The sequence below is a fragment of the Lactuca virosa genome, chromosome 8 (genome assembly GCF_052849685.1).
Source record: "Lactuca virosa cultivar CGN04683 chromosome 8, Lactuca_virosa_CGN04683_v6, whole genome shotgun sequence".
Lineage (NCBI taxonomy): Eukaryota > Viridiplantae > Streptophyta > Magnoliopsida > Asterales > Asteraceae > Lactuca > Lactuca virosa.
In genome coordinates, this window is record NC_136433.1 from 239,489,069 (window position 1) to 239,516,221 (window position 27,153).

At 34.9% G+C, this 27,153-nt stretch overlaps 1 protein-coding gene across 1 annotated transcript; it reads right to left on the reverse strand.

Annotated features, from left to right (window-relative positions):
• Window positions 1-20,734: 20,734 nt before the first annotated feature.
• LOC145128340 (protein NLP5-like) lies at window positions 20,735-23,377 on the reverse strand. The gene is made up of 3 exons (XM_079063146.1): window positions 22,840-23,377; window positions 21,658-22,486; window positions 20,735-21,558 (listed from the first exon to the last, which is right to left on the reverse strand). The coding sequence occupies exons 1-3, from the start codon at window positions 23,086-23,088 to the stop codon at window positions 20,975-20,977; spliced, it is 1,662 nt and encodes a 553-aa protein (XP_078919272.1). The 5' UTR covers window positions 23,089-23,377; the 3' UTR covers window positions 20,735-20,974.
• Between the last annotated feature and the right edge of the window lie 3,776 nt (window positions 23,378-27,153).

The following is a 27,153-nucleotide window of genomic DNA, read 5'->3' on the forward strand; positions in this document are numbered from 1 at the left end:
TAAAGATAATGAAGATCGATAGATTCTATATTTGCAATAAGAGTTAAAGATGAAAAACAAAGAAGATCAAAAGAATGTCGAATGATTACTATTCATGACAATAGAATAGTTCTCAAGGAGGAACTACTCTATACTTGCCTCTAAAAGTGTAACCCTAAAAGATTACATGCATATATATATATATATATATATATATATATATATATATATATATATATATATATATATATTTATATATATACTAAACTACATAGCAGTTCTGATAATGGAAATGCATATTTCAGAACAATTGACACAACATGTTATTAACCCTAATAATCTCCCCCTTTGTGTCAATTTAGAAAAGAGTCTTCACTATTTCCTTTGTGCTTCAAAAACCGTAGGCATAATTTTCAGAAGGGATGCCCTGACAGCTTGATACCACAAAATCATATCTGATACACATTTTAAATCTGAATCAGTGTTGGCCTTGTTCACTTTAGCCCTTGCGAGAATCTGATTCATTGCGCCTATGGAATACAAATTTTTTCCTCTTAGGAAGAACATGTGATTTTTTCATAACACAATCCTCCTTCATCTTATACATGATGCTCCAATATTCCTTTTCGATCAATCCTCCTGGTAAATCTTGGATATCCTCAGGTTCTTCAAATGGCTTCACTTTTGGTCTTCTGTTCAGAACCGAGGTGGTCTTGATATCCATCTTTGCAATCTCCAGGATGTAGCATTTAATCATCTTCTTCGGATGGTTGAATATGGGATCGTATTTATTCACATCCTTCGCAACTATGTTGAATAACGAAATCCAATCATATGGATTCATGAAAGGCAAATCAGCCAGAGTGAACTCATGAACCACATGATTTGAACCTCGAAATCCTTTGAAGTCAATGTTCGGAAAATATTCCGTTTCCATAGGAAGTCCAACCTTCAATCCTACGATCCTCTTTAGACTCCAGGACTCGTACTGAGGCTTCCCATACTTGAGATAAAAGCTGAATATTTTTTTGTTAATCGCGTTTTTGGAGATTTGAGTATTCTCAATCTTTTGGAAGCATCGGAAAAAAAATGCTCGTGCGGCAAGGGGAAAGTCTAACTGGAATTTGGTATCATTGCAAGTATCGAATGATATCTTCGGTTCTAGCCAGTAAAGTTTTGGAAGATCGATGGCTTCCTTCTGATTTCTTTGAATATTCCAAGTAGAAAACAAGGACTTTTGACATTCTAAAATAAAAGCTGAATTTTTTACTTCAGCCTCTTCTGCCTCAAGCTTCTATTTAAGAGCAATGAGATCATCAATCTCTTTATCCCGTTTCTTTCTAACAAGGTTCTCGGATTCGGACAGCTCTTCTTCTCCATCAATTTCTTTTCCCTTGACTTTCTTTGATCCAGAAGCTTCATTACCCTTCTGATCAATTTCATCTTTTACTTTAACTTCCACTCCTCCCCCTTGTTTCGAAGGAGCACCGGTTCCTAAAACACTAAGGATCTAATTAATCAAGGTGAATATTGGCTTAAGTTTTTTCAAGAGAGCAAGGCGTACTGTATCATTGAATGGATGAGACCTATTCTCAATGATTCTCAAGAGTCTTTAATGAATTTCTGAATTGCAAGCCTTTATTAAAAACTTCTCATCTTGAAGCCTAACAACTTCTGATTTAGCATGCTTCAATTTTTCAGTCAGAACTTTCTCCTTCTGAGTTTGCTCTGCTAAGGCATCCATGATTTTATTCTCTGCTGCCAAATCAGCCTTTAAGTTATCAAGTTGGGTGGTGATGGTTGAGTTCAGATCAACGTTTTCCAACTTAATATCAACATGAATCATGGACAGAGCTTCCCTCTCAGCCTTCAAGGAAGAATCAAAGGCTTCAATAACCTTATTCATATCTGTTGTGATCTTATCCGAAGAAGCCCTAAAATCATCCATGAATTCTTTGACTTCGGATTGTAAGAGTAGAACCTTATTCACAGCTTCAGTGATTTTCCTATCTGAGGCTTGGGCAACCTTGGTGGATTCTTCAATGAGCTTTGAATTGGAAGAAGTGAGCATCTCCACAGTTGCTCGATGAGTGGTCAAAATATTTTCCCACTTGGAAGACAAAAAGGTTTGAGAGGAATCCAAAAGTGAGTCAAGCTTATCTTGCAACTGCTTGGACTGGCCCTTCATCATGGGAGCCTCGTCTTCATCACTGTTGATGTTGAGATTGAAAGACTTAAAAATGAAGTCCTCTATAGGTTCTTGTTCATCTTCGAACAATATGTCTTCATCCTCATTACAAGGAGAAGCAGTTGAAGTACCTTGGTTAGAAGTCACACCGATGTTGGCATGTACCCCCGTATCAGATACATTGGCAGGGATGCCTGAAGTTTGTATCTCCTCCAAAATGGATTTGATTACAAGGACTTCTGGTGGAGTGGAGACTGATGATGTAGTGGGATTGGTTAAATCGATAAAGATGGGTGAGGATAGAGGGATGGAAATCTGAGGAAGAGAAATTCCCATGGAACTAGTTGGTAGTAGAGGGGGGGATGGATGATATCGGTACTGAGGATGAAGTGGGTGATGAAGTCATAGGTGAAGATGGTGGATTAATAGGTGGTGATGGTGGACTAGTGGTTAGGTTCAGAAATGGTTCTTTCAGAATGTTGCCAAAAATATCAAAAGTTGGTACAAAGGAGGTCGGTGGATAAGATACCTTTGGAATATGTTCTGTAGGAGTTAGCTGTGAAGTTACAGATGTATCTTCTTCCTCGTGTTTGAGTGTATCATCCTTTTGAACTTCCGTAACAGTTCTTGATTCTGATTCGTCCTGATACCGGGGAAGGAGATCTCGGTTTCTTTCACGGCTTCTTTGTTATCTTTAGAACCTTAAAACTTTCAGAAGGAGCAACTTTTTCCTTCCTTTTGCCACCACGCTTTAGTTTGTTGCTTTCTTCAATTAACTTCCTCAGTTCAGCAGGCATTAGTCGAAAACCTGAAGAGGGTAGCTTCTAAACTCCCTCACAATGGCATTTTCAAGTGGAACCTTTTCCAACATTTCAATCGGAATTGAACCAAAAAAAGTGAAGTTTATGGGATCCGACATCACAAATGTAGACGTTTGGAGTGTCAGAATCTCTGCCATTACGGAATCTTTCATCAGTGGGATTTTAAAGTGATCAAGAGCCCTGTTGACCACTATTGACTAGAATCAAGCACATGAGATCTCAATGTGGGAGAAGAAGAAGTGGTGCTTTGAATCAGTTGAGTCCAAATAACTACCCCAGATTCAAGATTGATACCATGGAATAAGCCATAGATCAAAGTGTAGAACATCTTGCTCGCACTGTCAGACCCAGAAACCCTCTCTGACATGCTCTTGAACAGTAGAATGAATAACCCATTCCACATCAGATGTAGGAAAGACTTCCTAAACTTGGAGAACAAGGAGATGTCACTGGTATACCCCATATGGTAGAACATCTCTATCATGGAGGTAGCTGGAATCGATTCAAGGTCGACACTGACCTCAGACGTATTAATCCCTAAAATTTTGCAAAAGTAGGGCTTAGAGATCGATGTTTTGTAACTTTCCAATTCAAAGTTGATAACATCATTCATCTTATGGTAAATCGCAGTTGAGAATGCCTTTGAAAGATAAACAAGAGGAACAGTTTCCGCTATGGTTAACGCCTTCATCACTGGCGAGAATTTGAGACAATCGATCATGGGCTGAATCAGTTCATCGTAAGGTGAGGCATCAAGGTCCATGATCATATTCCGGTTAGGCTTAACAGAAAGCACGATGACAGAGGCGGACTGGTTGGAAAACGAAATGTTTTCTGATGATCCTACCATTGTTATTATGAAAGAGACAAAGAATAGTAGAGGGCAAGAGGATTTTTGCTTTGAGACTTTGAGAATTCTGTTTGCGGTGAGAGAAAGCAAACCGTTTGAAAACCCATTTATACGGTCTATGATGAGTGGTGAGAGAAAACCGCCGCTTCAAATTCGTGCACGCCGAGAAATCAGCCAATAAAATCGTGTCACCTAATCAATTACTGTCAGAAACCGTTGCAATCAACCATGCGGTGTTAGAGATTCAAAAATCGCGCCAGGATTTGAAGTTATCCAAAAGTCATTAGACATTTCGGATTCACCGTATTTTGAACTAGTCTTTTCGGAATTATTGATGTACCTTCCATCTCTTGTAAACATCCATTCAGAATTGAAACCAGACTTGGTAAAATCACAAGGACTTTAGTGCTAGAGTGTGCCAAAGAAAAAGAAACAAAGCAAATAATATATGGGATTCTATGATATCAAACATTGTTGATATGAAAAACGGATTGATCTCGAGCAACTATCTCTTCCTTCTGAGTAAAGAGAGACTCCGAAGTGCTTGTGTGGTATCCCAATGAATTACGATCATCTGTTTGTTGAGAAACTATGAAAGGCTTCTTTTATTAAGGCTTAAAGGGTGGGTTCATCTTCAGCCAGATTCCGAAACTTAACATAAGTTCAAAGAACTGAAAGAAGTACTTTTCTGACCAGTGTAGCCATAAAAACAAGTAAGCTTTGGATTTTCTTTAAAGTGACTGATATTATGGAAATAAAAAAAAAAAACTGGATCTTATTGGGAAGAAATGTCTTAGGACAAGAGCATTTCATTAAGATCACTCAAAAAGAAAAAATGAGATTTCAAACAGTTAAAGGTACAAACCAAAAGGTTTTGTTTGTCAATTCCATGGTTAATGTTCTAGAACAAAAATCAAGAGACTATGTGGTGATTGAGATAAGACATGGTAGAAAGAAGTGATTAAGTCACCCGTCAATTCAATGTTGTAGACTTACATTCAGAAATGAATTTAGAAATGAAAATATTTTGATATTTTTGATTTTGGGAAAACACTTAAAAAGAAGAAAATATTTTTGAATTTTTTAAAAGAAAATACAAAAACAAATAAAATATTTTTGTACTTTTTATTTTCTAAAAATAATGAAGATAAAAAGTAACTTTAGAAAGAAAGCAAAAAATTAAACAAAAGAAAATCACAAAAGACTTACGAATGAATAAGGTTACGAGATCATAGTGTACAGTAGCTTCATAATCATTACGACGATCAGAGCAAGTTGGAAGTAAACCAAGAATTTCGAACCATTCCGAAGCTCGGAACAAGTTAGAATATGAACAGTGGATTCCAAACCATTCCGAAGCTCGAAACCATTCAGAATGTGAACAATAACTTCCGACCAATGATCATTATGAAGAAGATTTTGAAACAGAGTCGGCTTCAATCATCCCTAACCCTTGTAAAATACGATTGAATAATGCTTCAGGTAGGGCCTTTATAAAGATATCGGCCAACTGATCTGAGGATCTAACAAAATAAACTTCTACATTTTCATCCTCCACATGATCTTTTATGAAGTGGTATCTTAGTGATATATGCTTCGCCTTGCAGTGTTGCACTGGATTGTGGCAGATTCTTATTGGGCTTTCTGAATCACAATACAAGGGAATTCGTTTCATGTTGATGCCATAATCTCTTAACTGATTCTGAATCCACACCACTTAGGAAGTGCATGATGTTGAGGCGATGTATTCAGCTTCTGCTATGGATAACAACACACAAGTTTGCTTCTAAGAATTCCAGCTAACAAGCTTGTCATCCAGAAACTGACATCCACCTAATGTACTTTTCCGATCAAGACCACAACCCCCTAAGTCTGCATCGGAATAAGCTTGCACAAAGAAACCCGAATTGGAAGGATACCATATTCCGAGAGATGTTGTTCTTTTGAGGTATCAGAATACGTTCTTTATGGATAACATATGAGGTTCACGGGGATTCGCCTGAAACTTGGCACAATAACATACAACAAACATTATATCAGGACGACTCGATGTTAGATACATTAAATATCTGATCATCTGACGAAATAATGTGATATATGTTGATGGCTTGTCCTATGATGGAGTAAGTTTCGTTCCAAGGCCATAGGAACCTTGACCAATTAATCACCCACCATCCCAAATTTTTCAAGCAAGGTCTTCATGTAGGCTTCTTGGTTAATAAATATGCCTTCTAAACTCTGTCTAATGTTTAAACCAAGGAAAAAGTTAATTGGACCCATTGAACTCATTTCAAATTTAGTTTCCATTAATTTTCAGAATTCAACTGTTAATCTAGGATTAGTGGATCCGAAAATAATGTCATCAACATAAGTTTGAATGATCACTAAATGGTCACCATCTTTCTTGTGAAAGAAGGTTGGGTCAACCGAACCTTGTTTAAATTTTGATTATTTAAGAAAACGAGTCAGGTTTTCATACCATGCACGAGGTGCTTGTTTCAGACCATACACTGCCTTGTGTAATATGTAACGATGATTGGGATATTTCAAATTAACAAAACCTGGTGGTTGTTCCACATAAGACTGTTTCCTCGAGTTCTCCATTCAGAAATACGCACTTCACATCCATTTCATAGACTTCAAAATTTTTGTGAGCGACATATGCTAGAAAGATCAGAACAGATTCAGGTCTTGCCACCGGTGGGACGTCTCTTCGTAATCTATTCCTTCCACTTGACAATGGCCTTTAACTACATGACGTGCTTTGTTTTGAATGAAGTTTCCTTCCATATCCATTTTATTTCTGAACACCCACTTCATGCCAACAACCGAAGCATTTTCTAGAGTGGGAACCAATCTCTATACTGTATTTCTTTCAAACTCATTTAGCTCCTCTTGCATCGCTTGAACCCAGTTTGCATGATCAGGAACAATTTTAACAGTTTTAGGCTCAATTTTCGAAAAAAAAGAGTTAAACATGAAAAATTCCATTTTAGAAAATAATACAGTCTGCATTGCTTTTTGTTGAGCACGAGTGAGAACTCCTAATAAATAATGTCCAATCACTTGAGATCGATGATGATCTTTGGTCCATTTCGTCATTGGAGGATAGTTCTGTTGGATTAGATGTCTAAGCCCATAACTATTATTGGTATGTATGCGACCCGAGAGTAGCATGGTCCATTTGGGTTGCACTTCACCGGAACATTTGTATGGATAGTCTTTTGAGAATAGTATGTCTATGGTTTATTAATATATTATGAGTTGTAATATATTAATATGAAATCATATTATTTAATTAGTATTGATCAAGAATTAATTTAGAATTAATTTGGTGATCAAAAGGAACTAATTAAATATGGACTCTTATATATATAGAATAGGCCAAGTTCATTTAGGTTGGGCTAAGCTTGCATGAATAGTCCATGGAGTTTTTAACCCATGGATCCTATGGAAATGAAAGGTCATGGGTATTAGGGGTTACATGAATGTAACCCTAATCCACCATACTATATAAAGAGGTTCTTGGCACTTGAAATTGGCACTAGTGTGTGAATATACAAGAGTGGGCCGATTTCTAGTGTGGTTACTATTTTCTCAAGCTTTCCAAGGTGGTTTTGGTGATTTTTGATTCCATTTGAGGCTTCCACACTATTGGGGCTATGCTCTTAAATTTCAAGACTTCAAGCTCCATCAAAAGGTATGTCATCTAACTAGGCTTTTGTAGTATAGTTGCTTTATATTATGCAAGTTAGGATTAAAACCTTGGAATATAAAATATTTGCATGTATAATAGAGAAAACATAGATCCAAGGTTTTTAGGATTGCATGTACACCATAGGAGTGTTAGAATGCTCAAAACCCTTCAGTGGTATCAGAGCCTAGGCTTGTTTTCATTTATACTTGATGTAAATTGCTGAAAAAATCGATTTTCTGGCTGTCTGTGCTGTGGACTCGCCGAGTCCATGAAGAAATTCATCCTACTCGTCGAATAGGTTCATACACTCGACGAGTAGGAGCCCCTGACAGCATATTTTCGACTTTTAAGGCTGGAATTGGACTAGAATCATTACCCTAAGCTGTTTTTGAACTTATAAACCTGTTTTGATGTGGTAATGATCATTCTAATCCAATTCCAAAGATAATTGTTAATAGATTCATGTTTTGTATTAGTTTAATGGTTAGGCTAATTACATGAAAATTGTTTGATTTGAATTGTCTTGTTCATATGAGCTTAATCTAGATCATAGTTTTTCTTGACATGTTTGTTTATTTATTAGATAATCTAAATGGCCTTTAATGGATTCCATAACTTGTCCTTAAGTTATGGAAAACCAAAACTTTTTTCTTTAAAAGAATTATTAAAGAGTCTTAGGTTATGAACTTGAAGAGTCTTTTCCCATAAATTGTTTTATGACCTCCATAACTTGTCCTCAAGTTATGGATTTTCAAGAGTCTTGCCATTAAAATCCATATTAAACTCATATGTTATAGAAATGAAAAGTTTTTAAATAGTTTCAAAACTTGCCCTCAAGTTTTGAAATTTGTAAAGTCTCACACACACTTTAATTCCAAACCCTAGAGTTTTAAAAGTTAAAATTCAACCCTTATACTTTATAGTATTATAAGTTAATAATATATATATGTATAAGAGCAAGTCAGTCTTACCGTTAGTAGGCCTAATTCACGAAGTCGGTCTATAAGGGGGGTATAAGGTTATTGCCTATAAAATAGCAGTTTAATGGGTGTCCACTCCCACCCACCGCTTCCTTGACTGGTGGAGGGTCGTTAGCCGAACGGGTAGGACAAGGACTATAATTCTCATTATAAGTATAATGATAAATATAAAGTAACTAAACCTTTTATAAATTCCAAATCTTAGTTACTTTAGGAAAATGTGAATTTGGTACTAACCCATGAAATTACACTTTGTACCTTGCTTAGGTCGTTAGTGGAGTGTGTGTGGTTAACCGGCACACTAACTTGGATTTAACAAGTTAGCAAATGGTGGCTTAAGGTTCATCATAGATCGGTGGAGCGCGTGTGGTTAACTGGCACATCGATTAGGTGATAAACATTAAGAGTACCAAGTTAATTTGCATGGTTATTCACACCTTGTTTTGTGATCCTCGACATCCCAGTCACAAAAATTGAAGGGCACGATCGAGATTGAAACATGCCATTGAAAAGTTCAATGAATCTCAAAAGAACTAGGAGTTTCAAAACCAATTAAAACCTAATGCCTATTTCGTTTTTCATGGTGGAAATTGGTGAATCGTCATTCTCCTACCTTCAAATATTTTATAGCTTGGATTACGACATCCCTATTCCAAGTTATAAAATATTGTGTTGGGTCCTAGCCTTAATATTTCATATTGGGTGTTATATTAAGGACTTAAATCAACTAAACATGAATTTCTCCCATTGTAGATGTCTGGTTCAGACAACTATGATCTTCCCAAATCTCTTGAAACAAGCTTCCTAATGAAGATGATGTCCCGCGATTGGATCATGGAAATCATACTTCTCCTCTTCCACCTTCTCCGATTATTCTCCCTAACCCACAAGTTCAAGGTCACTCAAGCCCTATTGGCAAGCAAAGTCTGTGTGTGCTCACATCTTGGAGATGAAGTCATATATAGACAGGTCGGGAGAGTTGGGTGTCAAAGTCTTGAGGAAGTTGGTTGTTGACTAGGTTCTTCAGTCACTTTCCAAGTCACATAGTGAGTTCCTTTAGGACTACTATCTGACAGGCCATGACATGACCCTTAATGATCTTACCTATTTGCTTGATGCTACTAAATCAACAATGATTTAGAGCACGGGTAAAGCAAATTTGATTGGAAGATCGACTTCCCAAACTTCCATGGACATTGACAATGGTAACATTGGAAATTCAGAAAAGCTTTCTCTTCCCAATGGAAATGGATCGGCCATAGTCAACTCGGTTGACCAAATGGTAAAGAGAAAGGCTAAGTCTGAGATAGTCATGTGTACCATTCCCAAAGAGTCCGTATGTTTCTATTTCCAAAGGAAGGGGCATTGGTTGCGAAGCTGCCCTATTTACCTGAAAGATCATAAGGATGGTAAAGTCAAAAAGTTTGACTCTACCTCGGGTAAAGTCCACTATCTAACTCTATTAAGTTCCTAATTGGAGAGTCTTATTACATGATGTGACTAGGTCACATTTTGACGTTTTGTAGAATCAAAGAAAAGAGGAAGCTTAAAGGAAGAATAAGCTGATTCTGATCGTGAAGATTATAATTTTGATTCAGCTGCTTAAGAGTTATGATAGATTGCTTAGGAATAGATAACAACATTGTTTTCATATGCATTTGCATTGTAAGGATCAGTTTTCCGCAAATTTTAAAATAAAAGAAAAATTTTTGATTTGATTTATTTTAAGTATCCTTACAATGGCATTTGTGAAAATTTGTTGTTTATATGTTTCCATTGATAGCAATATTGGAAAATAGATTGGATTCTTTCGTTTGTGGTAGTGTTATAATTTACCAAATAAGGAAAGATTCTCATCAACCAAGTTTCAGTTGGATAGAAACTTGGAATCATGCAACTTGTATTGTATGATGAATGAGAATTTTCATCTTTGGGAAATTAAGACTAATTCCTTGTGCACATGTATATGTGAGTCAAGTGAATGACTAGGAGATCGGGTACACTTGGTTGTGCGCTGGTCAAGTCCACCACAAAGATCGATAAGGCTATTCGTCATGATTTACTGAAGTTTAGTAAATATGGTTACACTTACAAGTTTAAGTGCAATTCTGAAACATTGGAAAAGTTTCAATGTATAGCAGAACGAATGAGAAGAATCAAAGTAGGCAGAAAGATAAAAGTTTCTCGAAACTGAAAAGATGGGAGAGTACTTTAGTATTATGTTTTATGATCATCTTAATGATTATGAAACTATATCACAATTCATCCTCTAAGGACATCTTAGTGCAATCTTATGGCCAAAAAGAGGAGTCATGAATTGTTGAAGTGGTTAAATCAAGAAGATGAGTGATACTTCGTTCCAAAACAATTCTTAGATTCATACTCCAAGATTGTAATTTGAGTGACACATCTTAAAGAAGGTTTATAACACTTGTCAAATGTAAGAGTAAAATGTTTTCTACTCTTGTACATTTGAAACTCGTAAGTTGTGATGTTTTGGATAAAACAAAGACCAACTAAGGCCAATTGTGTGAAGTGTTTGTCTTGATAAGAATACGCACTATCTCTTGAATATTTGTTTGTCAAGGAATGGTTCTTGGCAAGAGAGTCTTATATGTCAAGAGGACAGTGGGAGTCTAAAAGATCCAGAAAGAGTTTCAAGAACTGATCAAGAATAAAACCTGTAGTTTATCACTAGCGCTCGACTTGAGGTTTGTAACCTATCGTGTTGACATATTCCTGTTTCTGTGCCCATTCCAGTTAAAGTTGACTATGCATCTGAGTTCTACATGTTCTCAGTTGTTTGCATAACAACTTGGAAGCAATGGTAGGCCCTTGTGCTGCCAGGTGGCAAGAATTTAAGATTGCACAAGTTCAGTCCATGTGAGTTTGGATTTGTCACTAACCTTGTCTTGTGATTATGGTTTTGACAAATTCACATGGATAGGAACACATACACCATAAAATCTAAGTGTCATAAGGTTTCTCTCCGATTCATGAAAATGATGGTGAGGAAATGCTTTCACTAAGTAGTTTTAAGTATATAGCAATTGTGATATTTGCATTCTCAAAGTCGTTAGTGGAGCGTGTGTGGTTAACCGGCACACTAACATGGACTTGTGAGAAATGGCAAAGGTCTAAACAATTGAGACTATGATTATGGCATCCCTTTTTATAGTTCTAAAACTGTTTAGACACACATATGAGCTATCTAAGGAAAGGTGTATGATTTTGATAAAGTTTTATCAATGCATCTCGTATCAAAAATCTGAACTTTGGTAAGAAAGTCAATAAAGTATTGATTTCTAGAAGTCCAGCTGATTTCTGAGTACATGTCAAAGCTAGTGGGAGCATAAGTGTTATGCTAATAATTATCATGTTAGTGGCAGTATGATAATTATGATAAGTAAGCAATGTTAATTATAGAAAACAAAAGTTTCAATTGGGAAAACGTTGTTTTGCTATAATTAAGGGAGAGGAAATTATACTTCATTTCAATTCTAAAAAGCTTAGATTGAGATTTTAATCATCTTTAGTCAAGGATATACATATATGAATTTTATGTTGGAATGGTTCAACTTAAGGAAATTATATATATATATATATATATATATATATATATATATATATATATATATATAGTGTTCTCAAAATTCGATTATGATTACGGCATCCCTCTTCATAGTCGAATTTTGAGAACGCAATATATATAGAATTTCCTTAAGTTGAACCATTCCAACATAAAATTCATATATATATCCTTGACTAAAGATGATTAAAATCTCAATCTAAGCTTTTTAGAATTGAAATGAAGTATAATTTCCTCTCCCTTAATTATAGCAAAACAACTTTTTCCCAATTAAAACTTTTGTTTTCTATAATTAACATTGCTAACTTGCAATACTTATCATAATTATCATGCTCCCACTAACATGATAATTATTAGCATAACACTTGGTCTGGGATCATGCCTTTATATGAGACATCATGAGTCATGTCCCATATGCTTCGGATATAGGATCGATTACATGTGCTATAATATTTATCCTTTCTAAATTTTCCAAATGCCTAGGGCATTAAGAGGGGAAAAGGTTTGGAACTGGATATGACTAAAATTGATTGAGCAATTGTCGAGGACAATCTAAGGTTTACCAAAGATTGGTTGCTCATGGACAGTTGGAAGTATGGTGTAGATTTTTGGAAAGGACCATATTGACATATTCTAAAAAGAGGCAACTCTTGTTCAGAATTGATAGTCAAAATGGGAATGTGGAAATGTCTCCATAGGTGGAAGTTATTCAATATGTGTAAGATTAGAAAACTTAATGCAAGAAGGATATTCAAAGGAATGTACTTTGAATATGAGACTTCGTTTCCATGGAATTGATCTCCATTGGAATACTCTGTAATGTTTGTTGACAAGTCTTTGTGACTTTGTGCATAATCATTACAAGAGGATCAGTGCATATAAGTTTAGAATCTAACAGATTTCGGTAAATGGCAGGAATTTGGAATTCTTACATTTACGATAAGGATTTGGGATTGTGAAAATGAGAATCATTGGAATTATGTTCAATTGATCTATTCCACAAAGTAAGGATCATAGACAAACATAGTGTGCATACTTGGTGTATGGCGTAACTATTGTTTGGACAAACATAGTGTGCATGCTTAGAGCATGGCATGACTATTGTTTCAGATTCAAGTATAAAGTTGACTATTCGAAACATTATACAATGAATAATGAGTAATCAATATGGTGTTTAAATAAAAGGTGTTTTATTTACTCTCAAAGGTGCTTGGGGCCATATAGGATTAGTATTATTCTTGTGTTTCACTTTGCATGTTTTGACTTCTCAAATAACTAGGTTATTCAAATTATCCACAGTCAGTCATATGTTGGAAGTAGATATGAATCAAGACTGTCATGAAGTTGGCTTGTAGATGTCCAAGGTGTTAGACATAGCAAGAGTTGCTACAACATTCATGAGTGCTCCTGTATGAGATTCGAGTATTGGATTAAACCCACGCTCATTTGAATCACTTCATAGATTTTATCACGAGTGATCATGAGACGATAATATCTTATATTCTTCAAACCTAGAGATATGATTTGTTGAGTGTGAGTTGGTTATACATTGATTGCACGAAAACGCTTCAGTAACTTGATGTTATAAAACATGCCTTTGTGTATGATTCAGCAAATGGTTAGTACAAACATATGAGTCGAAATTTATCCATTCCTTTTACCCTTGGAGGGATAAAAGCGATATATGTGGGTCCCTCGATGATTTAGTGATGACACCCCTAAGTGCTTGGCCAAGCCTGGACTGATGTTATTTGTTCAATTAGTCAGTCGTCATAACTCGGAAATCGGGAAACAACAAATGGACAGAGAGAATGATTATAATCCATGTCTCAATCCATATGATATCTAGAATGGAGGAATATATGATCCCTTATCTAATGGACAAGTCATTTGACTAGGTCAGAGTTCGGCAGCGGCTTTAAGAGCTACGATTGCTAGTTGGGATCTTGGAGTCATATGCAATAATAGTTTTAGACTTATCCAAGTGGGAGACTGTTGGATTACATGTCTAAGCCCATAAATATTATTGGTATGTATTCGACCCGAGAGTAGCATGGTCCATTTGGGTTGCACTTCACCGGAACATTTATATGGATAGTCTTTTGAGAATAGTATGTCTATGGCTTATTAATATATTATGACTTGTAATATATTAATATGAAATCATATTATTTAATTAGTATTGATCAAGAGTTAATTTGGTGATCAAAAGGAACTAATTAAATATGGACTCTTATATATATAGAACGGGCCAAGTTCATTTAGGTTGGGCTAAGCTTGCATGGATAGTCCATGGAGTTTTTAACCCATGGATCCTATGGAAATGAAAGGTCATGGGTATTAGGGTTTACATGAATGTAACCCTAATCCACCATACTATATAAAGAGGTCCTTGGCACTTGAAATTGGCACTAGTGTGTGAATATACAAGAGTGGGCCGATTTCTAGTGTGGTTACTATTCTCTCAAGCTTTCCAATGTGGTTTTGGTGATTTGTGATTCCATTTGAGGCTTCCACACTAATGGGGATAAGCTCTTAAAGTTCAATACTTCAAGCTTCATCAAAAGGTATGTCATCTAACTAGGCTTTTGTAGTATAGTTGCTTCATATTATGCTAGTTAGGATTAAAACCTTGAAATATCAAATATTTGCATGTATAATAGAGAAAACATAGATCCAAGGTTTTTAGGGTTGAATGTACACCATAGGAGTGTTAGAATGCTCAAAACCCTTCAAGTTCTGATCATAAGCTGAATCAATTTCAGCAAAAACTTCTTTGAATTTCGATTGTACATCCGAGTCATTATTTTCACTATTCCCCCTGGAAGTTAATATGTGACCCGGCATTCGGAATTGAATGCTCCCCATGGAGAGGGATATCATTATTGAAGTTTTAATTGGAACTATGCCCCTAGATTGGAGCATCAAAAGGTTTTGGTTGAGATTCATTTAGAATTGGTTGCTCTGGAGAAGTCTTTATATCTTCGACAGCTTCGTCAACAATCTTGATCAATTCATCCTCTTGATTGTCTTTTGCGTTTGATTCTGAGGAAATTGGTTTGTCAGGATCATCAAAAAAAAATTAGAAAATCATCATATAAATTCATAAGAGGAATAGTCTTATAATTTGTTGATGGAAAATTTTCCTCAGATTGACAATCTTCTTTTTTATATTTCTTCATATAATTGTCATCAAATGTGACGTAGTAGGTTTCCTTAATATTCTTTGACTTCTTGTTCAGAATCCGATAGGCCTTTGATGTCAAGGAATGCCCCAGAAAAATTCCTTCGTCAGCTTTCACGTTGAATTTGTTCCGATTTTTTTTGGAATTGAATAAGAAGCACCTGGAACCAAACACATGAAAGAATTTAACGTTTGTTTAGAATTTCATATGGAGTAATCAAAAATTGTTTGTTGATATAGGAGCGGTTCTGAGTAAAACAAGCGGTGGCAGTAGCATCAGCCCAGGAATCCAAAGGAAGATTCACAAATGACAGCATTGTCCTTGCAGCTTCACAGAGAGAGAGAGAGAGAGAGAGATTTCACCTTTCAACTACACCGTTCTGCTGTGGAGTGTAAGGTGAAGAGAAATTGTGAGAGATCCCTTTGTCTGTCAACAATTCTTCAAATGCATGATTTTTGAATTCTGAACCGTTATCACTATGAATTTTCCGAACTAGCTTTCGTAATTGCTTGATGAAATCTATCAGCTTCTGAGTTGCATCGTATTTCTATCAAAGAAAGAATACCCATGTAAATCTAGAAAAATCATCGACAATAACCAAAATATATTTGTTACCACCAATACTCTCAATGGCTGAAGGACCACAGAGATCAATGTGCAATAATTCCAGAGGTTCAATGATTTTGGTATTTATAATGGATGAATGACTTTTCCTTCTTTGGTTACTGAGCTCACAGACAGCACATAAGTGTTCCTTTTTGAATTTCAAAAGAGGTAGCCCGCGTACGAGATCAACAATTACGAGCTTGTTGATATCCTTGAAAGTCAGATGAGAAAGTCTTCTGTGTCATAACCGACTATCATCCAAAGCGGCTTGCGTAAGCAAGTGGATAGAAGGTTTTCCTTGGATCAGATTCAGATTTAGAGGATACATCTCTCCTTTCCTTCTAGACTTCAGAAGAATAGTTTTAGATTTCTTTTCGATGATTTCTAAACCTTCTTCGTCAAAAGATACTTTCAGGCCCATACCTAGAACCAATTGAGAAACAGTGATTACAGTATGTTGTAAGCCCTCAATGTAAGCAACCTTCCGAATTGCGAATTCGACATTTGTGATCATGCCATATTCTTTTATCTATCTTGTAACATTGTTTCCAAACTTCACTCTTCTGCCATCCATTAAAGTCTGAAACTCTCGCAACTCCTCTTTCCTTCCTGTCATGTGACGAGAACAACCGCTAATAATCTACCATTCTGAACCATATTGTTCGTCACGCATAACCTGCAAAATTTAGAGAGTTTTAGGAACCCAAACCAACTTGGGTCATTGTGAGGATTTCTTTTGAACAGGGAAAATTTTTGTTTTGTCAACCCAAAAGGATTTTCTTTTCAAAGCACAGTTCAACCCTTTTTCAATTTTAAAAAATTCAACTTTGTTATCACAAAGATTAACTTCAACAACATTAACTTTTTGTTGAATGTATTCTTTGAATTTCAGAGCCATTCTTTTTGAAAAATTATTTTTCCTCCTTTTTCAATTTTGATTCATACTCTTTTAGAGTAATTTCTAGTTTTGAATCAATTTTGTTTTTACCCTTAAAATCTTTTTATTTGCCAATAGGTTTCAAAATCCGTGACTTTTGTGAACAACTTTGATTGGAGGAATGATTTGAATTTTATTTCGGAATATGAGATGAATCATTATTTTGATTAGAAAATCTTGACGTATTGACAAAATTCTGATTAGAATTCATTTTCTTCCAAAAACACTTTCTTTCACTCGAATTCCTTTTATATCTAGCATTCAACTGTCATTTCTTTGCGATTAATTCCTCAGTAGACTTATGAATGTTAGCTTTTGGTTTTTCCTTTCTGATTGGTGTATCATTCTTTTCTGATGAAGTTTCACTAGAAACATCTTTTGTACCACTTAGTCCTGCCTTATTGTAACAAAAGTCCACACGATTCAATGGTTCTGAAACGTATTTCCCTTTTTGTTTTCCAATAGCTCATTTCTGAAAGACCTTTTGTTTCATCTGTGTTATCTATAGGCTTTGACCAGAAGAATTCATCACACCCATTCGCATTATCATCAGCAACCAAGGACGTTTTTAGAAGTATCATTTTTGTTCAGTCCTTTCTTAACAAAAACTTGATTCGGAACAGTTTGAACTTTAGGAAAAACAGTTGCTTCTTCTTTCAAAACTTTTGAACTTTTATTTTCAACAATTCAAACAAATTCGATTGAGTTTTAAGAAATTAAGTTTTTCTTTGGTTCATCAAAATTTTTCACAAAAGTAGAACAATCAATTTCATCCTCTATAGATATTTCACTCATTTCACTTTCATCGAATTCAGAAATATTCTCAGAATCAAGAGTACTTTCTGAATTCAATTTCTTGACTAATAAGTCATATTTTTGCATAGCACTTAATATGATTCCTTGTTTATCTTTTTCGTTTAAAACTTCTTTCAACATGTTTTTATGTTCTTTGGACTGGATGCATTCTTCTATTTTTCTCAAGTCCAACCCTGTAAGAATCTGAAACATCATCTGAAGAAACAATTGATTCATATTTATTGCATTCAGCATCAATTTCATCTTTTTTCAATTCAAGAAAAGGTAAAATCATTTTATGCAAACCTTTACCAATCTCACAATCTAAATGAAGCTAAGTAAATTGAAATATAAACGTTTTGCAATCAAACAAATTTTTTTCTCTGTTTCAAAAAAAGCTATACTCTCTCTCTTAAGGAAAATAATATCATCTCATGACCTAGTAAGCTCAACTTCCAATGCTTCAATTTTTATTCTTCTCTGTTCATTCTTAAAAGTTACCCTGTTAAGTTTGTCATTCAGATTAGAATTACTTATACGAGTTCTTTTTAAGCTATCACTAAAATCATAAATTATATAGCGTAAATCATTTAATTCAGAATCATAACGTGATGAAGGAATATTAAGAGATTTAAGGATTGAATGTGCCTTATCGACCACCTTCTCGCACTCCTTCACCTGGTCCATAACAGTCTTTGCAGCAAAATAGCTCTCTGATGCTCTTCCACCATCAGTTGCGTATCCCCTTGGTTCATAATTGCCACTCTGAACCATCAAACACTTTCCTGCATAGCCTTCCTTCTCGGACTTCACCATAAAACACCCGTCATGGGTAGGTTTCCTTACCTCATCGTCCTCAGAGTCTGTGGACCACACTTCGACTCTACCATCATTACTTTTCTCTTGCACGATCAATGCAGGTTTCGCATTTGATGCACTTTTCCTTCGGAGCTCGTCTATTTTCTGAATGTAATAGGTCTTGTCTTTTTCCTTCTCTTTCTTCTCATTTTGCTTCCGAAGCAAGAATTCCTTTGTGAAATGATTCTTTCCATGACAATAATTACATTCATAACCAGAATCACCCAGTAACTTCGTTTCTTTCTTTTCCTCATCATTTTGAGAGTTCTTGAGACTCTCCTCTCTTGGCTTTTCGAAACTTGAGTTTTCCTGTTTGTATTTGTTTCTAAAGCAAAAGAAATTCTTCTTATATAATTTCTTTGGGTTAGATACCATTAACGGTTTGTCTTCTTTTGTAAGCTCATCATCCGAAATGTCAGATTCGGAATCATTAACAGCAGACTTCTTGCCTTTGGCAACCAACGCTAGAGATCCAACACTAGAAACAAGCTTTGCTTCCTTAGTGATCTCATCTTCGTGAGACTTCGGAATACCAAAAAGTTTTGCTAACGAATAGCTTTTGAATTGTTCTTGTGCTTTAACTATGACAACTATAGCCTTCCATTCGGATCTGAGACCATTCATGAACGTGGCCTTCTGTTCAATGACTCGTCGCTCCAGATTGTATTTAAGCATTTTACTTAACAGGAGATTGAAGCGATTGGCTGTCTTTTCCAAGTTCTCATCCGGTTTTTACACGAAAGATCTGAATTCCGACAGAAGTGTCGTCTGCACAGAATGTTGCAAGTCATCATCACCCGAATGCAATTCCTTCAATCTATCCCAGATACCTTTTGATGTATCACATGCACTAACAAGACCGAACGTGTCAGGAGGAAGAGCAAATAGAATTATTCTCATCATAATGTTTAGACTAATCGTGTGGCGATAGTTGGGCTATCAACTGTGCTCAAGGGACTAATTAAGTGTTTAAGTATTTAAGTCATCAAGCATCATAATGTTTAGACTAATCGAGGACCTATTTGACAATTTTAGTCATCGATCATCATAATTTATTTACCGATTATCATAAGTTTAACTAATCAGGAACTTATTTTGAAAAATATGATTATCTGATCTTTTGACCAGCTTGGACTGCCAATGATCTACTCCATTTTTTTTTTGAAACAACAAATATTAAATTCTAAATCCACCTATACCACCTACGTAGTTCGAACACCTAACATCTCACAAATAAAAGGCCACTCCAATTAATTGGACCGATTAACATTACTTGTTTTGCGTTAATTGTAGACAGTAAGAATCCAACAAACACTTAGGCTGATTTTACAACCCTAATGTATACTCAAAAGAACTTGATTTCCTTAGGTACGTTTGGAATTGAAATGATTCGAGTATCCATGTCAAAACGAGTTGCTAACCGTTTAACAAGCATTAGTAATAGTGAAGGGGTTTAGAGAGTCGATGTTTATCAAGGTTTTAAAACGTCCGCCATGGCACGCCATGGCACGTCATGTCTTAAACGCGTGTACTTGTCGTCAAACTTTAACAAACTATAGACTTAAGTTATATATGTATAAAAAAATGAGTAGTAATAGAATATATATATATATATATATATATATATATATATATATATATATATCATGGTTGTAGAAATTGCTAATCGGCCGCTAATCAGTGGAGTAGCGATTACGGATTAATCGGCTAGGCGGGGATTAATCGGAAGATTAATCGGAGACCATTAATTATTAAGAAAATTATTCAAAAATTTATAAATCTAACTTTAATCCTACAAATAAGCGATTAATCGGCGATTAGGTCCGATTTGGTCCGACTTTGACCTGTATTGACCAAAACCGATTAGGTCCGATTAATTCCGACTTTGACCTGTATTGACCAAACTCGATTATAGTGACCGATTAGCAATAAATCGGCCGATTATGCCGATTTCTGCAACACTGATATATATATATATATATATATATATATATATATATATATATATATATATATATATATATGTCGCCTTAAGTCACGTATGATGTGACTCACCACAGCTCGAAAAAGCCTGACGCTTGACATTGCTGTCAAGTCACGCCTTATGTTATTGAGAATTGAGAATGTTGATGTTTATAATGAGCTGATGCTTAAACCACATTGGACCGCTTTCTCACCGTAAGAAGATCAACTTGGAGATTACGCAAATTGAGCAATGAATGATAAATTTCAGTAGTAAAGAGGCAACAAAAACCAAAATAAAAAGCAGCGTTATGCCTACATGTCACTCTGATTCAAGCATTTCCAGGTATGAATGATACAATCAATACAATCACTCAAACTCACTTCACTCCCACCAACAAAACCATGAAATACTAACTGTTTGTTATAGTAAATTAGCTCTCCACAAACTTAATTTCCCTTTTTATATATAGAAATATACACTCATGACTCATCTTATATATACATTACCTATACAAAACATCTTGTCAACACCCAGTAAAAGAACTTCCAGATTCTGGATGAAAAGATTCATGAACCAACACTTTTATCGAACACTTCTTTGACGCCATATTTATGTCCATACATTCTTCAAGATCCGCATCACAAGTCAACAACACCCACTCCAAATCATCATCCAAATACTTCAATGTCACACAATTCAAATCATTCATACCAAATCGCCTCATAACTTCCCTCTTCAAATCCCAAAAACCACAATCTTTTAACACACTCAATCGTATCTTCTCTTCACCATAAACAACTTTCACCCTAAAAGCACCTTCATTAGTATGATCATAATCTAAAAGCTTCTCTCTTTGTGTCCTTTCTGCTGACTTCCTTTCTTCTTGAACTGAATTAGGGCTCCCACATGATGAAGAAGGTTTTGGGGAGCTGAGTTCGGGGAAGTTTGTGTAGAAGGATCTGAGTTGAATCGTACCCTCTGCACCTTGAACTGAGTCGATTATGGTTTGGAGTTTTTTCAAAGAATGGCCTACTTTCTTGATCTTTCTAGAAGGCCATCTCATAATCCCATGTTCCCTGCATATCCTTTTCAATGTCGTAGGGCAAACTGGAAAATGGAAATCAAGAAACTGTAAATCACAAATTCACACAAGAATGAATGAAGATGAATGAATTTTGATTGGTTTTTTTCAGAGAATGGCCTCACCCCCAATGTTTTTTGCAGCATCTTTGAGACTCCCGGGAAAGTATTGTTGAAGAACTGGTAAACTGATGTTCTTCTCTGGTTTAACTCGTCGTTTCTCTTCCAATTTTCTGACGCCTAACGATCGTTTTCTCCCTTTTGGTTTCGATTTCTGTTCAATTTGCTTCGTGTAATCGAATTGGTTTATCATTTTGAATTCTTCTTGTTCTTGTGGTTCCTCCTTGAAAGAAACAATGAAACTTTCACCTCGCTTTTGAGCTTTTGAAATCCAAGAACATGACGATTCATCTTCTTCTACTAATTCATCATCGTTTACGACACGTAAACTTGTAGAAACATTTTGCATCACAGACGAAATCGAACTCAACATATTCTTCTGTTCTTCATCGTTTCTGCAACTATTAGGTAGAAAGAATTCGAGAATGAAATCGACAGGTCCTAAGTAGGTGCTCCGGAGTCGTATCGCCACCGCACCACCGAGCCCAAAAACCCTAGCGGGGCCCGATAGTGGGTATTCGGTTGCACTGAAAGCGGTGATGTCCGTCGCAAAGCATGGTTGGTTTGTACCCAGTGCTTTTCCGGCGATACCTTCGCCTCGGAGGAGATGGAGATCGGAGCATGCTTCGTAAAACCCCAAAACATTGGGATCGAGTACATAGGAGGCTGAATTGATGACGGAAATGCAAGCGGAAGATTGGTTATGGCACTCGCGTTGACCTTGTTGACCACATAGACTCCATGTTTGAGCCATGGGTAAAGAATGTATGTCACATACAGCTTTTAGAACTTCTCGGATTTCTGCTAGAACCATTTCATAAGATCCATTGTAATCCTGTGTAAAAAATAGTTTTTAGGACTAAATAGCAACCTAGTTTCCATTTTTTTTTATGATTTTCATTTTATTTCTTAGACATTCTACTTTTAGATTTTTTCTTATTAAGATGTTATACTTTGAAAATTTTATCCTGAGAAATTGTTCTGATCAGGACATTATACATTTAAAAATTTAGTCTGTTATAACAATGAAAATTGTTTTGTATTTGAACGACAGTGTAACAAAAAAGATATTATAAAAAAAGATATTATGATAAACAAATCAACAAAAGTGCCTCGCTTTTTATATCATAAATGAGTTTTGAATTGAAATTAGATAGATTGAGAAGTATTTAAGGTATTATCGTTTACCTCTAGTTTTTGTTGAATCATGAACTCGTAACCCTCAAAAGCTTGTGAAGGTAAAGTCTCGGGTGTTTGATTATCAAAATAAGTGTAATCAAGAATGGAGGTTCCAAGAGGTTTCACATCTGTTTCATCTTCAAGGTATGAATTCAGATATGATGATGATGAATCCGAAGGATTTGTAAATGAAAACTCATACGAATTTTCATCCATATTGATGAAATCTAGACCACTTTCCTTAATTGATCCAAACATTGTTGTAGTTTTATGTATATAAATATTATATAAATTCAAAGCTAAAAAAAGTAGATTTTCAGAAATAAAATCACGAGCCAGAACAGAGAAGATTCATGTAGAGGTAAAACAAGAAGAGGGATTTCCAGGAAGGATCGGTTTCGCCTGTTTGCAAATATCTTATCGGTCTGTGTTGCACGAACATCGTTCTTGCAACAAATTTAAGAAAAAAAATCTATAAAAGATTTTCTTTAAAGAGAGATGATATAAGGAGATGAAGGATAACTGACTTAACGAACAAAAGGTTGTATTGAAGCTTGAAGTATGCATCCGCAAGTTTCCACTTCTGGTCATTTTTATAGAGGAATTTAGGGTGAGGATCACAATTTTTTGGAAAATTAAATTAGGATTTTAGGTGGACCTATTCCCGGGAAATATGTGTACAATAAAATAATATAATGAAAGTTGACTAAGGCCATTTTCTTTTTTCTTTTTTTCTCATGTATAAATGAGTAGTAAAAGTCTATGAAGCATAGACTACGTTAATACCCTTTTCATAACTTTTGCATTCTTTCTTATTATTCCTTTTGAGAAAATATTCATTACAATGATTGATTGAAATGATATGGTATCGGATACTTATGAACTTCTTTGCTTTCAACTCTTTTGACTTAATTAGTGCATTTCTCTATGTTGTTTTTGGGCTATTGGGTTTGTTGTTTTTGGGATATTGAGTTTTTTTTTTATTATTCTATTTTTTATTTTTTATTTTTACGGTTATGTTTCTAGTAACCCATAAGTTGGTTTATCTTGCAACGATCGAAATCATCATATGAGAATCAAGTATACAATGATCGGCTGGAGACCACGAGACTTGAATCTTCAACCTACTAGTTAAGGCACATATTTTCAATATATTTGATACGGATGAGCTACAAACAATTGAGTAGTTAGTTGTGGATAGTTGACTTAAGGGCACGGATTCGAGATCTTATAGTTTCAGGTTTTGTTGCAATGCTTGTGGATGTATCAATGATATTTTATCCTCATTTTTCTCTGCTTCGAATCAAATCCGTGATGTTAGTCGTGCACTTTGATTTTATGCTTTATATTTAAGTATTGTTATATTTTATATAGTAGTAGCTTACAACAAAATCGATCTTTGTTCTTTTGTTTAGAACAAGAATCTTTTCTCAATATACAATAATTAAACAAATGTATTTTGTATCCTTTAGATGAAAATTCATAAATCTATCTTGAACTATAAGTAACGTTCATAATGGTCCTCAACTATCTATCTCAACAGTTTCATCCTTATGAATGAGCCATATGGTAAGGTTTTTTACTTTTTGTGGACTCAAAGGACTACATTTGAAATAATAATTCACATTAAAGGTAGACATACTTAAACATGGAAATTGATAACCAATTTTGAACACATCCTATTGTTCATGGACTGAATTTGTAAAATTTCTTAGAATCCAACACACATAACAATTGCGTCAGACACCATATGACCTAACATGTGTATGAATACCAAATGTTATTAGAAATTAGTTTCCATGATTTAATTTTCTTTAGTTTACTATTTTATAGTTGGTCATAATCCACCATTCTATAACATTTATGAAAGTGACAAGTATATGCAAACTCTCGTGTCATCGTCATTGACACATCACACATAGCAAAACTTCTGGTTTTCATGATAATTGTTAAGTGGCCATTAGATCATCCCAAAGGTTCAAAAGATTCATGATGTAATACACCTTATGAATATACTTAATCGTTCTTTTTTGTTTCTTTATGATTAAAGGCCATATTTTTACTACGAATAAGAAGGGATGTTTGAAGAATTTTCATTTCAACCCAATTGTTACAGCTAAATAGCAACACCCCTTACAGTTTACCATATTATATGGATGCATGTGTAACTTTTAAGTGAAAATATTTCTCTACAAAAGGCAATATATATTACTAAATGGGACATATCAAATAGGAGAAGTTATAATGTTACAAACTATGTTTCAGCCCTGTGGAATATGTTATGTAAAAAAATATAGTGGTTGGATCTGTTGTTTTTGAATTCTTGGAGGGGTGTAAGTATAATTTGTTTTGTTAATAACAACTGCTATCTGATTTAACTCCTGGGGAGTGTGGAGAGCCTGCGGCCTTTTTCTACTCTTTACATATCGCCGCGTCTAATCCCTAATTAACTTCTTTAAGTAAATTACATTAATGGTCCCTGTGATTTATGGTCATTTATTAGTTTGGTTTCTAATTTTCCTTTTTTTAACTTTGTGGTTTTGTTTTGATTCAGCTTTGGTACTTAGTCAAGTTAAATGACTAGTTTATCCTTAATAATATTTTTAAATCATAATTTATTTTCTTTCTTAATAATAGTTTTAAATCATTGTTTTGTTTCAGCTTTGCGTATTGTGACATGGCAATTTTGGGGGTTGTTTTTCCTGTTTCATCCTTATGGCTTGTCCATAATTCTCTGCTTCATTCTTTATTAGTAATATGTTGCAGGTTTGTTAGAATCTTGTAGTTTGTTCAATCGATTTTTTTTGTTTGATTTAGGTTGGAAGGTTGAAATTATCTCAAGTTCACCTCTACTATGTTGTAATTTGTTGTAGTTTTGATAGATGTTTGAGGTTTGTTCAATAGATTCTTTTTTTTTTGGATTTGATATAGCTCATAAAGTTGGTTTCATTTTCCGTTTTTTGATTTAGGTCGAAAATTGATTCTTTTCTACAAACATTTTTCATTATATATTTTTTTTGTTTATTTATAGATTATGGAGAAGAGGACGACAACCAGGGCCGGTCCTGAAAAATGAAATATTTTTAAAGGCCCATGACGAACAAGAGAAAAAGGGCCTTATCTTTATTATAATTTTGTATTTTTAAATAAAAATATATAATGAAAAAAATTGGGCCCTGTGCAGCTGCCCACTTTGCCCCTCTCTAAGACCCCCTGACGACAACCTTGCCATGAAAGACGAATGTTGTGGCCTAGTGGAGGAGGGGATTGATGTTGGCTGCTGAAGATAATGGTGTTGTTGGTATCATAGTCATTTCACCTTTGAAATTGGGGTGAGACCCATTAAAATTAATATTACCAAAAGAATAAAACTAATAATAAAGAAAAGTACTAAAAAATATAAAAATAAAGTTATAACATTTCTTAAAAGGACTAAACACAAAACAAAACCTGTCACACCTCCGGACCAGACGACGGAAATGTCCGGAGGCGGATGACTTCATTGTGCAGTATCATAACAATTGAATATATATGAAACATAGCAAATCCAAACATCATACATTGAGATAACAAACTTACATCGTTTACATATTGTATTTGTTCTTCAAATTACACAAAGGAGACATACGTAAATAAATTCCAAACTATAGCAAAATAATCCTGAATCCGCGTCCCTTTAACCTGCTTACTGATTTCCTGAGAATAAAAGTCGTTTTGAAAAGCGTCAACTAAAAAGTTGGTGAGTTCATAAGCATTTTCGTATAAAACTGGTGATAGTTAGAAATCCAGAAAATTCCAGTGTTTTCTTATCAAAACAATTGTAAGTCTTGTTTTCTATCTAGTATAGTTGCATGTGCGTATTTTAGTCTATCGTCTTTCGAAATTATGAAATTGTTTTCTCCAGAAAATCCTACAATTTCTTGTATAAAATGATCGTAAGTTCTATTTCCAACTGACTATAGTTACATGTGTGTGTGTGTGTCTTAGTTTATCGTTTTCGAAATCGTATAAAATCGTTTTCTCCAGAAAATCCTATATTTTCTTGTATAAAATAATCGTAAGGTCTGTTTCCAATTGAGTATAGTTATATGTGTGTGTGTGTGTGTCTTAGTTTATCGTTTTCGAAATCGTATAAAATCGTTTACTCCAGAAAATCCTATATTTTCTTGTATAAAATAATCGGAAGTTCTGTTTCCAATTGAGTATAGTTACATGTGTGTGTGTCTTAGTTTAATTCGAAATCGTATAAAATCGTTTACTCCAGAAAATCCTATATTTTCTGGTATACAAAATGATGGTCTTAACCCTAAGACTGGTGAGGTA